Source organism: Candida albicans, chromosome 2 (genome assembly GCF_000182965.3).
Source record: "Candida albicans SC5314 chromosome 2, complete sequence".
Lineage (NCBI taxonomy): Eukaryota > Fungi > Ascomycota > Pichiomycetes > Serinales > Debaryomycetaceae > Candida > Candida albicans.
In genome coordinates this window covers 2,106,088-2,119,437 of record NC_032090.1, presented here as the reverse complement: position 1 = coordinate 2,119,437, position 13,350 = coordinate 2,106,088, and the positions used below count along the sequence as shown (strand labels likewise).

General features: G+C 31.0%; 5 protein-coding genes across 5 annotated transcripts; 3 read left to right on the top strand and 2 right to left on the bottom strand. All coding sequences in view use genetic code 12, as the record gives it.

Annotated features, from left to right (window-relative positions):
- Positions 1 to 273: 273 nt before the first annotated feature.
- SPT23 (Spt23p) lies at positions 274 to 2,502 on the top strand (the record flags this gene model as incomplete). The annotated part of the gene is made up of 1 exon (XM_709304.2): positions 274 to 2,502. The coding sequence occupies one exon, from the start codon at positions 274 to 276 to the stop codon at positions 2,500 to 2,502; it is 2,229 nt and encodes a 742-aa protein (XP_714397.1).
- A 283-nt stretch (positions 2,503 to 2,785) lies between these two features.
- Positions 2,786 to 5,062, bottom strand: PUS7 (pseudouridine synthase; the record flags this gene model as incomplete). The annotated part of the gene is made up of 1 exon (XM_709306.2): positions 2,786 to 5,062. One exon carries the CDS (start codon positions 5,060 to 5,062, stop codon positions 2,786 to 2,788), a length of 2,277 nt encoding a protein of 758 aa, XP_714399.2.
- A 658-nt stretch (positions 5,063 to 5,720) lies between these two features.
- Positions 5,721 to 7,154, top strand: CMK2 (calmodulin-dependent protein kinase; the record flags this gene model as incomplete). The annotated part of the gene is made up of 1 exon (XM_709307.2): positions 5,721 to 7,154. One exon carries the CDS (start codon positions 5,721 to 5,723, stop codon positions 7,152 to 7,154), a length of 1,434 nt encoding a protein of 477 aa, XP_714400.1.
- Positions 7,155 to 7,722: 568 nt separating this feature from the next.
- On the top strand, positions 7,723 to 10,257 carry SET2 (histone methyltransferase; the record flags this gene model as incomplete). Its single annotated transcript, XM_709308.1, has 1 exon — positions 7,723 to 10,257. One exon carries the CDS (start codon positions 7,723 to 7,725, stop codon positions 10,255 to 10,257), a length of 2,535 nt encoding a protein of 844 aa, XP_714401.1.
- A 266-nt stretch (positions 10,258 to 10,523) lies between these two features.
- GPD1 (glycerol-3-phosphate dehydrogenase (NAD(+))) lies at positions 10,524 to 11,735 on the bottom strand (the record flags this gene model as incomplete). Its single annotated transcript, XM_709309.2, has 1 exon — positions 10,524 to 11,735. The coding sequence occupies one exon, from the start codon at positions 11,733 to 11,735 to the stop codon at positions 10,524 to 10,526; it is 1,212 nt and encodes a 403-aa protein (XP_714402.1).
- Positions 11,736 to 13,350: the final 1,615 nt, after the last annotated feature.

Sequence of the window (13,350 nt, the reverse complement as noted above, 5' to 3'; positions counted from 1 at the left end):
CAATTCTCAGACAACCCACTACCACCCGCCTACTCAAATTTTTGCTTCGTCATACAATTACTTCAATACTAAAAAAATTTACAAAAACTATTAACAAGTTACAACAACAACCGCCTCCACCACTTTCCACTTTTTCATCAACGTTTCTATATACTTCCTTTTTGTTCACTAAGAACTACTAATTACAACGTTTCTATAAATCTTTTATTTTGTTGTTTTGTTTTGTTTTTTGAAAGGAAACTATAGCGCTTAGTACCCCTAATCTACACAATCATGACAGATCCATTAACATTCTTGGATGAGTTTAATGAATTCTTTTATTTCCCAGAAGATAATGATACTTTTGCACCAAATGAAATTGGGAAATTGAAATTTGGATCAAAGATAAATGCAACACCAAAATCTATTGAAGTGCCTAGTTCTTATTTGGATTTTTCACCTGAAACAATGAATAATTTACCATATAGATTGAGTATATCTGGTTTACCATCTTTTTCTAGAGTAGAAACTCAAATTAAAATGAATTTAACAATAAATGCTCCTTTCACTAATCATTATGTTCATATAACCCCTGATCTTATATCAAAAAAGAAATTATGTTTAGAAGAACCATATTCAAATCTTGATGATAATATTAAAAAACATATTTTGGAATTTGACGCTTATATTCTTACTCAAAGTAATAAGTCTTGTGCTGTTTGTCCAAGATGTATTAAACGAGAACAGAAAAGAGCATCACGTAGTAAAGCTGGTGAAGAGAAATCTGCCGTTTGGGATTGTGATGTTGAAAGGAAAGCAATCATTATAAATAATAAAGAAATCATTGCTTTCCAATCGGGTGTTTTGGAATTATCTGCAAGAATCATATGTTATTGCCGACACCATAAAGAACTGGAAGGATTCAAACTTTTAATAGTACTTAAAAACCATTTAGGGCAAGTTGTTGCTAAACAAATATCTTCCCCTATTATGATTATGGACAGAAAGAAAAATTTGAAGGATTCGGCACCTAGTTCATCGGCAAATTTGGTTGAATTGGATAAGAAGAAATTGTCTATTTCTGATTCTGATAATGAAAAATTAATGACCAACCAGTTTGTTCAACTATCACCAAATTCATTGGATGAATCGGCATCTGAAGCTTTAGCCACTACTGATTATGAAACTAGAGGAGTGAAACGTAAGAAGTTGTCTGTTGATGATTCTTTCAACACCACATCTAACCCAATGTACAATGGGTTTAGTGGTTATTCTCCAATGAGTAATAGTGATACAAATACATCGGCTATAAGTCAAAGTTTCTCGGGTCCAACAATATCAAAGCCATCTCTGGCTCAATTTTCTATTGGATTTTCACCGATTAGTCAACCACAATTTCCATCACAATTCCAATCACAAACACAATTGCTACAACAACAACAACAACAACAACAACAACAACAACAACAGCAGCAGCAACAGCAACAACAGCAAACTGTACCATCAATTCAAAAAATTATACCAGCTCAAGGTCTGATTCGAGGTGGCATTGAAGTCACAATTTTGGGTTTCAATTTTCGTCCTGGTTTGCTGATCAAGTTTGGTGCAAATCAAGCATTGGCTACTCATTGTTGGTCAGAAACTACTATTGTTACGTATTTACCACCTGCAGCACAACCAGGTCAAGTCTTGGTCACGTTTGAAAATCAAGATAATGATAATGTAGGAGGACCACAACAACAACAAGTGTTTACTTATACTGATGATACTGATCGACAATTGATTGAATTGGCTTTACAGATTGTTGGATTGAAAATGAATGGGAAATTAGAGGATGCTAAGAATATTGCTAAAAGAATTGTTGGCACTGATAATAATAATAATAATAATAATAATAATAATAGCAGTAATACTAATACTAATACCAGTACTAACAGTAATAGTCCAGCAGATAATGAGAATGACAATAATAATACCAATAATAATACTACTGCTGGTGCTGCTGCTCCTGGTGCTGCTCCTGGTAATACTGTTACCTCAACAAATTCAAATACATCTTCTAGTTTTGAAAATGATGAAAAATCAATGGCTAAATTGAATAAATTAGTTGAATTTTTCGAATCGAGAACTAATAATCAAGATGATTTGGAAAAATGGTCAAGTATGAAAACATCGGAAATATTTGGTGATCAAGAAGAAGAATATTTTGCTGATAGTGAAGTTGTACCATCATATAAATCAATATTCCCTAATGGTGGTAATGCTAATAATACCAAACTAATAGCTGAACCTACACCTGAAGCTGATGCTGGTGCCACATCAGATTCTTCTGAAGATATGGTTGTCACATATATTAATCATCCTCGTAAATCAATGAAGAATGATAAAATGTTATTATTCTTTTGGATACCGGCATTAGTAATCATGTTGTTTACCTTCTTTATGGTATATGTGGTGGGATATCAATTGAATGATTATTCCATTGTTGAAAAAATGTTGAATTGTACTTCTTTACTAAGGTGATATTAATAAAAACCTATTGCAGGATAATATAATATGATTTTTTTTTTTTCACTTCATGGTCAGTTTTTAGTATATATGCTTGTTTCAGCTGCTTTTAATTTTTAGAATGTTTACCTTTCAATTTAATTTAATTTAATTTACCTTTTCTTGTTTAATATTAGTTTTCGGTATGTGTTGTGTTGCTACATTTTTATGACTTGAGTCTATTTACTTAGTTTGTATTTGTTTATTAATATAATGAGTTTTAATAATATCAAGTTAATTGATTAATTAACTAATATGTCTATTTACATAAACCATCACGATATCTTGAAGTATCAATTCTCATGAATTCTCTTAATGCCATTGTAGCATATGAACTAACACCTAATTGCATTCTTAAAACCACTGCCAATTTATTACCCCCTTCCTTATCGTCGTTAATAATTCTATCCGGTAACTCTATTGGAGTAGTGACAGAGTTTTGCGATGATTTCTTTTCTTGTTCTTTTTTCAAATTTAATAATTCTAAATCAGTTCTAATCAATGGTTTTTCTCCATCTCCTGTTTCACCATCTTCGCCTTCCTCAGTTTTATATTTGATGAGTTCAAATGATAAATTATTAGCTTTTGCCATTAATTTTCTATAAGTACCAGTTAAAGAAAATTCTTTTTGTTTTCTAATCATTTTATATGGATTTAATCCATCTTTCTCCATAATATCAATATAAACTTGTTTTAAAATTGGATTTGTTGGATATTCAATTTTATAACCTGGTGATGGTAATATCACATCAAATATAGTATATTTACCGGATTCAATATCTTGTTTTGTTAATGATTTAACTTTAGCTTCATTAAGATAAACTACATCCTCATCAACAATGTCAGGATTAGTGATAGGGTCTTCAAACACTAAGTCACCTTCGATTAAATTTAATCCATATAATTCGATTCTTTTTGATGCTACTAAATTCCAAATATATGCTTGATATGCATGTCCATACATCATACGAAGATTTTTCGGAATTGCTTGAATGGCTTTAAGATAAGAATTTGAAGAATAAACGGTATTGTTGTCATCTTTTTGTTGCGGTGATTCATTTTGTAAAACTCTTAAAACGGCAGTTTCAGCAACAAAATAATGAGGTAATTTATTCAAAGTTAATTTAGGATCTCTAGTTTGTTTCCAAATTTTTCTAGCTTCAATTGAACCGGGTGCAACTGATTCTTGATCAGATAATAACAATTCAACAAATTCTTGCCAATTTTCATTTAAAATAAATTTCCCAAATTCATGAGTTGATATACTAAATGAACCAAATCTTTGCATTCCAAAATAATTTATAAATCCATTTTTTTGTAAACTTTCAAAACATGAAGTAACAATTGATTCAATGGATTGTGATTGATCCTGGGGCTGTTGCTCTTGTTGTTGTTGTTGATGATGAGGTTTTATATCTCTAATAACAATCGTGAATTCATTACCTTTTAAATCACCTAATTTTAATGGATGATCCTCATAACTAAATGACCCTAATGTGAATCCATTCCTTTTCAGTTTATTTAATGCATTGACTCGTAATACTTTACCATGATTGATGCTAAATCTTTGACATGTGGCACCACGACGATCTTTAGTACCAGCATAATTTATAAATTTATGATTAATTCTTAATAATTTCCCAATATTATTAGCAACTTCCATTGTGTCACGATTTTGTTTATAAACCGTGAAATGTAAATATGGTTTATAAGGACCTAACCCATAATTAATGACTCCATTTTCATCAATATGATGCATACTTTCTTGAAATTGCCTTGGTTGTTGTCTACTACCACCATTACGATTTCTTGATGATATGGCAATTTTAAAAGTGTTTTCCAGTGATGTAATAGTTTCTAATTTATTTTGAAAAACCTTTCTAAATAATTGATGTAATTTGGTTCGTTGTTCTTTATCATCAAATTTAGTTTCAGTTTCAAAATTTTTCCCATTATGAAATAATTGTTCAACTTGTTTCAATTCTTCAACAGTAATAAATTTCAATAATTCTTCACGATCTTCATCAGATATTTTTGGATGTTTATTTGATTCACCACCATCACCACCATTGTCGTCAGCCTCTTTCGATCTTTGTTGTTGTTCTTTTTCTTGTTGTTTGGTAGCTTTTATTTCAGCGATTTCTTCTTCAGTTTTACCTTCAATTTCTTGACGAAATTTAGCTCGTTCTTGTAATTTCAATTCTCTTTTTGATGGTCCAACATCAATACCATCATCAATTAAATGAATTACATTACCTAATGGGTCAATTTCATTGACTTGGAAATCAGAATGTAATGTTTTTAATAATCCAGAAAACCCAGTTATATTAGGATTAATAAATTGAGTAATACCAGCTTTGGTTTCACTGATTCCCATAAGAGTTGGTTTCAATTTTTTAGCAACATTACTACTACTACCACTGCCATCATTGATTAAATTGGTTTGAGTCGCCAATATTTCTTGATCTTGTGGAAATGATCTTTTAAGTGATTCAGACATGATTCGTGTAATTGTACGTAACCAATGTCTTATCATACATATATAAAGAAAGATTATTCAGCATAATATATGTTGGTAAATGTATTGAATGATTTTTTTTTCAACTGAGAAGGAGATGAGCTTACATCAAAATAGGTCGGATTTACATTTCTTACAAGAACATTCAATAATCAGCAAAGAAATATACAGCTACATACACTTGTGTGGATCTTTAATGTTATATATAAATAGGTTGACCATCTAAGTTACCATAGTAATACTTACAAAGTATCACTTTTTAGCACAATTTGAAGTAGTACTTTCAATCTACCTTTAGCTCCCATGCCTCTCCCCCTTTTTAATCCCTTTCACAATCCGTCTATTCCTATAATTTTGCTCAATAACGGTCATCAAACAGTTATCAATTTCTTATAATCTTCTTTCAATTGCCATTCTTTTTGAGGTCATTGATTGTTTGCCACTTAAAAGGAGGAAGTTAAGCCTCATTCAGATCTTTTATCACGTGCCAACTAACATTACGTAATGATTTTTGGGGTCGTCAGTTGGAAAGAAGAAAACGAGAGAGGGGCCATTGCATTAACACACGCAATTACAAACATCAACAACAACAAGTTAATCAATTTCATTTAAAACCCATCCATAGATACATCAATTAGTTATTACCCACTTCTTGTATCAATCCCTTTACTTAACAATGTCAACTGATCATCATTCTCATCCAGTTGAAGGACATCAATTCAAAAAAATCTTTAATCGATTAAGTGGACAACCAGAATCATATAGTCGTAAACAAAATTATACTTTTGGTAAGACTTTAGGAGCAGGATCATTTGGAATTGTTAGATATGCTAGAGATAATAGTACTGATGAAGAAGTAGCTGTGAAAATAATTTTGAAAAAAGCTCTTAAAGGTAATGAATCAATGATTATTGATGAAATGCAATTATTAGAACAATTGAATAACCCTCATATTGTTGGATTTAGAGATTGGTTTGAAAGTAAAGATAAATTTTATTTAGTGACTCAATTAGCCACTGGAGGAGAATTATTTGATCGAATTGTTCAAAAAGGTCGATTCACTGAACATGATGCTTCATTAGTAGTACTTCAAATGTTGGAAGCTTTGGAATATTTACATAATAAAGATATTGTTCATCGTGATATTAAACCCGAAAATATATTATATTTAACTTCAAAAGATGATTCCCCCATTGTGTTGGCAGATTTTGGTATTGCTAAACGATTACAAAATCCTAATGAAAAATTGACTTCATCTGCTGGATCATTTGGATATGCTGCCCCTGAAGTCATATTAGGTACTGGTCATGGTAAACCTTGTGACATTTGGTCATTAGGTGTGGTTACTTATACTTTATTATGTGGATATTCTCCATTTAGATCAGAAAATGTTCAAGATTTCATTAATGAAGTGAAACATAATAATGCTGTGATTTTCCATGCTGATTATTGGAAAGATGTCTCCAAAGATGCCAGAAGATTTATTATCAAGGCATTACAATTCAACCCTGATAATCGCCCTACCGCCACTGAATTATTAAATGATCCATGGTTAGTTTCTATTGCTAAAGAATATAAGGAAACCGATTTATTACCTAATTTCAAACAAGGATTTGATGCCAAGAAGAAATTCAGACAAGCAATTGAATTGGTGAAATTGAATAATAGAATTAAGAAATTGAAAGAATGGCAAACTGATGAAGATGATGATCCAACGGAAATTAATTTATTTAATGAACATGGTAGTGTTGAGCAAAGAGCAAACCCTTCTACTAATGATGGATTAACTATTCCTGGTACTACCTCACCACGTCGTGGAGAATCACCATTGAATACATGGAAGAAATTTAATGATGTTATCAATTCTTTAGATACAAATCGATCCAAAGCTTCATTGTCATCATTTAAATCTCCATATGATCTTGCTCATTCCAATAGAGGTACCGATGTAAGCAACTCTGGTGCTACTAATGTTGGTAAGAGTGATACGGCCAGTAGTGCTTTTGTTCAATTAGTACATGCAGCAACTGCAAATAAAGAAAAAGTAGCCAATTATACTGAAGATGAAGAAGGAAAAGAAAAGAAACAAAAAGATGGTGATAAAAACTAGAGACAAGTAAAATATACGTGAATTCTGGTGGTTGGAGAAAAGAATGTTGATTTTTCATTTCGATCTTGAAGAAGTAATGTTTCCTGTTCTTTTTTTTGTAAATTATAGTATCAAGATTTAATTAAATTGAATTATCTTTTTTTATCTTACTGGTTATCAACTCTTCTCTGAATGTTGGTTGATGATACTGACCAACATTTATTTCTTTGCTAACGTATGCTGGTTCAAATCAACAACAAACAAACAACGGGAAAAAAAAAGATAAGTGGAAACTGAAATTTCAATTCAATTCAATTCGATTTAAAAAGATCTTTATATCAAATAATATACTTTAGTATTTCTTATTTAAAAGTTGGTTATTCACTCATTGAGTAGACATAACGAGGAATCTATTTCATTTATATAACTTCTTGATATTACAAATCACCAAAAGTCAAACCAAAAACATTTAACAAAAAGAAAACGAAAAAAAAAAAAATTTTCTTCTTCGAGGTATTTCCTTTTAGTTCCTTTCTTCTTCTTCTTCTTCTTCTTCTTTATGAATAGATAAACACTCATTTAACAAATCATGTCCAATAACAACTTTCAAGAGAGTTCTAATAACACTAGCCTGCCTTCTAAACGATCGACACCAATGTTGTTTCTTGATGCCGAAAACAAAACTCAAGAAGCATTAACAACTTTTGAATTACTAAATGCATGTACATATCAAAACAAATATGTTGGATCGGCCAACGTCACCACTACTGCCACTACCAGTACTAAAACATCTAACTCAACCCTGACTAAATCTCATCAACAACAACATCGTCGGAAACTTGAATATATGACATGTGATTGTGAAGAGGAATGGGATAGTGAATTACAAATGAATTTAGCGTGTGGACCCGATTCTAATTGTATTAATCGAATTACTTGTGTTGAATGTGTTAATAGGAATTGTTTATGTGGGGATGATTGTCAAAATCAACGATTTCAAAACCGTCAATATAGTAAAGTCAAAGTTATTCAAACGGAATTAAAAGGTTATGGATTAATTGCTGAACAAGATATTGAAGAAAATCAATTTATTTATGAATATATTGGTGAAGTTATAGATGAAATTAGTTTCCGTCAACGAATGATTGAATATGATTTACGACATTTAAAACATTTTTATTTTATGATGTTAAGTAATGATTCATTTATTGATGCCACGGAAAAAGGGTCATTAGGTCGATTTATTAATCATTCTTGTAATCCTAATGCATTTGTTGATAAATGGCATGTTGGTGATCGATTAAGAATGGGGATTTTCGCTAAAAGGAAAATTTCCCGTGGTGAAGAAATTACATTTGATTATAATGTTGATAGATATGGAGCTCAATCTCAACCATGTTATTGTGGTGAACCAAATTGTATAAAATTCATGGGTGGGAAAACTCAAACTGATGCTGCATTATTATTACCACAAATGATTGCTGAAGCATTAGGAGTAACACCAAGACAGGAAAAAGCTTGGCTTAAAGAAAATAAATCAATTAGAAATCAACAACAAAATGATGAATCAAATATAAATGAAGAATTTGTTAATAGTATTGAAATTGAACCAATTGAAAATCAAGATGGGGTGACTAAAGTAATGTCAGCATTGATGAAAACTCAACATCCTTTAATTATTAAAAAATTGATTGAAAGAATATTTCTTAGTAATGATCAAGATGATATTAATGTTATGTTTGTTAGATTCCATGGATATAAGACAATATCAACAATTTTACAAGATTTATTAGTGGCCAAGAATAGTGGTAAAGAATCAGAAACAACTGATAACAACGATATCGACAACTCTACTGGAGATGACGATCAAGATAAAGATGAGTTGATTATTAAGATTTTGAAAATATTGGTGAGTTGGCCAGCAGTTACTAAGAATAAAATAGCTTCAGCTAATTTAGAAGAAGTTGTTAAAGATATTCAAACCAATAATGAAAATAGTAATAATAATGATGAAATTAATCAATTATGCACTAGTTTATTAGATAGATGGTCAAAATTAGAAATGGCTTATCGTATTCCTAAACAAGAGAGTGTACCTACCAACAATGCTGCTGCTGCTGCTACAACAACTGCAACTGCCACCGGCACCACTACTTCAGCATCTCCATTTGAAAGAATATCATCTCATACACCAGAAGTAGGTGGTACCAATACACCATCATCAACCTCACAACAACAACAACAACAAAATTCACGAGATGCGGGATTACCAGAAAATTGGCGTAGTGCATTTGATAAAAACACTGGTGGATATTATTATTATAATCTTGTTACTAAAGAAACTACCTGGGAAAGACCTTTGGGTTCATTACCATTAGGACCAAAACCACCAAGTGGACCAGGCTTAAAAGGTCGAATTAATAAATATAATGAAATTGATTTAGCTAAAAGAGAAGAATTAAGAATTCAAAAGGAAAAAGAAATGAAATTTATTGAAATGCAAAATCGAGATCGTAAACTTAAAGAATTGATTGAAATGAGTAAAAAATCAATGAATAACATTGGTGGTAGTAGTGGTACTACCATTACTGCTGCTACTATTAATGGTTTATCTGATAATGGTGGAAATAACAATGGGAATATTACTGGTATTTATGGAGATGATAAACACTCAAAGCATCATCATCATCATCATGATAAGCATTTGAAAAATGGTCCTAGAAATACCAGCACCAGCAGTAGTAGTGGTAATAATGTTGAGAAAATTTGGAAACGAATATTTGCTAAATATATTCCTAACATTATTAAAAAATATGAATCAGAAATTGGTCGTGATAATGTTAAAGGATGTGCCAAAGAATTAGTTAATATTTTAACACAAAGTGAAATCAAGCATGGTAATAGTCTACCCTCATCATCTTCTTCGAATGGTTATAGTATGGAATTGAGTGATAAAAAATTGAAAAAAATAAAAGAATACAGTCATGGATATATGGACAAATTTTTAATTAAATTTAATAATTCCAAAAAACACAAATCTACAATGGGGAGTAAGGGAAGTGATAATCATAAACGAAAGCATAATGGTGATGGAGATAATGGAGTAAAACGTAGTAAAGTATAGATATTTATTTTGTTCATACAAGAAAAATAAACAAATTAAAAAACCTAGAAGATTTGACTTTATGAGTTTTACTCAATGCAATATTTCTTCTTATAGGGATCTTATTAATGGCAACATATATGCCCCTTTTTTCTACTATAAGGACAATAAGCATCAGTCGATCCTAATATATGTATGTATATGTATAATTAATTCTATAATAGTTATAAATAAAATAAAAATAAAAATAAAAAAAAGAATAAAATGTCAAGTTAAAACTTCTCTCTTTAAGCAGTGGTATTTAACAAGTTTGGTAAATTTTCAATTGATTCAGAACCAAAAGCAATTTGATACGTAGCTTCAAATAATGGGAATTCTTCCAATTTATTAACATAAGTCAATAATTCATGAACTTCTTTAGCAGTAACTATACCTTGAGAACTTTGACCATTTAATAATTTCTTTTCGGCTTCTTCAGCAGAAACACCAGTTTCAGCCATATATCTACCAACTTTAACATTTCTACCACCAGCACAAGTAGTAATTAAATCAGCTACACCAGCAGATTCAGCAGTAAAAGTATCAGCTTGAGATTGTGGGAAAAATGTTTCAGAAAACTTAATTGTTTCTAATAATCCAACTCTCATAATGGCTGCTTTAGCATTATCACCCCAACCTAAACCTTCAACAAACCCCACGGCTAAGGCAACAATATTTTTCAAAGCTCCCGCCACAGAAACACCAGCAACATCTTCAATAACATTAACATGGAAATAAGGACGATGGAAACAAGCTTTTAATACTAATTTATCAATATCTTTACCGGCACCACGATAATCATTTGGTAATTTATAAGCCACAGTAGTTTCTGACCATTTACCACGAGCAATTTCTGGGGCTAAATTGGCTCCCAGTAAAGCTCCACATACTATTCCTAATTCTTCGGTAATATAAGTTGATAATAATTTACAACCATCTTTACTAACTTCTAAACCTTTCAAACAAGAAATGGCTCTAGTAGTTTTAGGTACATTACCTTTCAATTGTTTTAAAATCTTAGGTAAAAATTGATGAGGTAAATTGAAAATAATTAAATCGGCACCTTTAACGGCAGTAACAATATCTGGTTGAGCAATTAAATTATTAGGTAATTTAACCCCTGGTAAATATTTAATATTTTCATGGCGTTGATTTATGATTTGAGTCAAATTTTCACCATTAATTTTTTCTTCAAATACCCACATATTAACATAATGACTAAATAAATGTGGTCTAGCTAAAGCATTTTCAGCAACAATTTTAGCAATGGTAGTACCCCAATTACCTGATCCAACAACAGCAATTTTGAATGGTTTTTCAGGATTTAAAGATGATTCTGGATTAGGAGCAAATGTTGGGTTTTGTAATAAATATTGAGCAAATGAACTATCAGCATCATTGACTATTGGCAGTAAGATTTGTGTCAATTGAGTTAAACGGTTATTGGCAGTAGTATACATGGTGTGAAATGTGGTTGTAGTTATTGTGATATTGGTTTTTATGAGCAATTGATAAGAAGTGATCTGTTTAAATAATATACACGAATAGTAAAAATGTGGGGATTTTAAATTTTCAAACTAGACTTTGTTACTAGTAATAAATAATAATAAGTTAGTTCTTGAAATGGGATGAGGATGAGGAGTAGTATAATGTTCTAAAGTACTTCCTTCAATAAAGTTCCTTATTATAAAATTTTTTGGGTGAAAAAAAAAGAAACTGTAAAATTTTTTGTTGAGTTTATTGTCTTTATGCTTAAATAATGTAACCACACACAGACAATATAATAATAATAAAAAAACACTTGTTTAGGGGGTGGGGAGATATTTAATTGAATTTATAAATTGAATTTGAACTTGTTGTATAAGTTGAATTCTTAATGTTCTATCTCTATAATGATAATAATTGTTGTAGGATAGATATGGTAAAGTCAATTGAAGATCAGATGAGATGAGTTGACTATTAGAAGATTGAAAGATAAGTAATTCTTTAATGAATAGTTAGTAAGTGAAAGGGAAGAAAGATTATCTAGAAAAGGAGGATCAACAGGAAGAAGTAAGAAGCAAGAAGAAGTTGGGAGGGATATCAATCTATTTAAATACAAATTTATAATAAATATAAATTGCAAAACCGATAAACCGAAAAGCAAAGAAAATTTCACAATATTGAAAAGAAATTACCAAAAAATTGAAATTTTGATTAATTCATATGCGCTGATAAATGGTAATTTATTAAACAAAGTATACTTATTGCTACTACTACTACTATGCATACATAATAGAATGTGACAGGGCCAAAAATAATACAACTAAAAAAGCATTCAATAAATTTTTTTTACTCAATTGTTACCAATAATCACAATAACTAAAAAAAAAGACTAACTTGCATCGGATTATAGTAGTTTTCTTTTTTTAAAAAAAATGGGAGCTATCTATCTTTCTTCTTTACTCTCTTGTAACTTCCGTTCTTCCTGAATCATTGATTTGGTGATAATTAGAGTCAATTTTGTATTATTTTTCTCATTGTCCGGATCGCTCGTCCCCTTACAATTGTAGTTCAGGTCTACTACTATCACTACTACCTCTTCTTACTTATCACCCCGGATAAACCATCTATATAATTCAAAGCAACTACATCATCACGATCATTATCATTGCTTTGCTTGTACATTCTTTTTTTCACGTTTCTTTTTTTGGGGGGCCTTTCTCGGCATTAAATTCCTCGCAGTAAATTTTTTTTTCTTTTGTCTTTTCTTTCTTTCTGCGTCCGAATCTTGCGCATTGATTGGCTTATCCGGTGGCCCTAATCGGTACCGTACATGAGTCATTCTCCTCCTCCTCTCAGCCGTTGGCAATCCCTACGTTACTTCATTGGGTGATGTGATTTGGTGGTGGTGGCAATACGCCCCCCAAGACTACTTGATTTTGACTCCGATTTACAACTATTTACCACCCTAGCCACAATTTGATTTATCTACTACCACCACCAAGAAGCTAGACAATGCATGTTTGTCTGTTGTATAGTGAACTCTGCTACTACCACCAGCTGACTCACTTTTGTCATCGTTCCAAATAATAT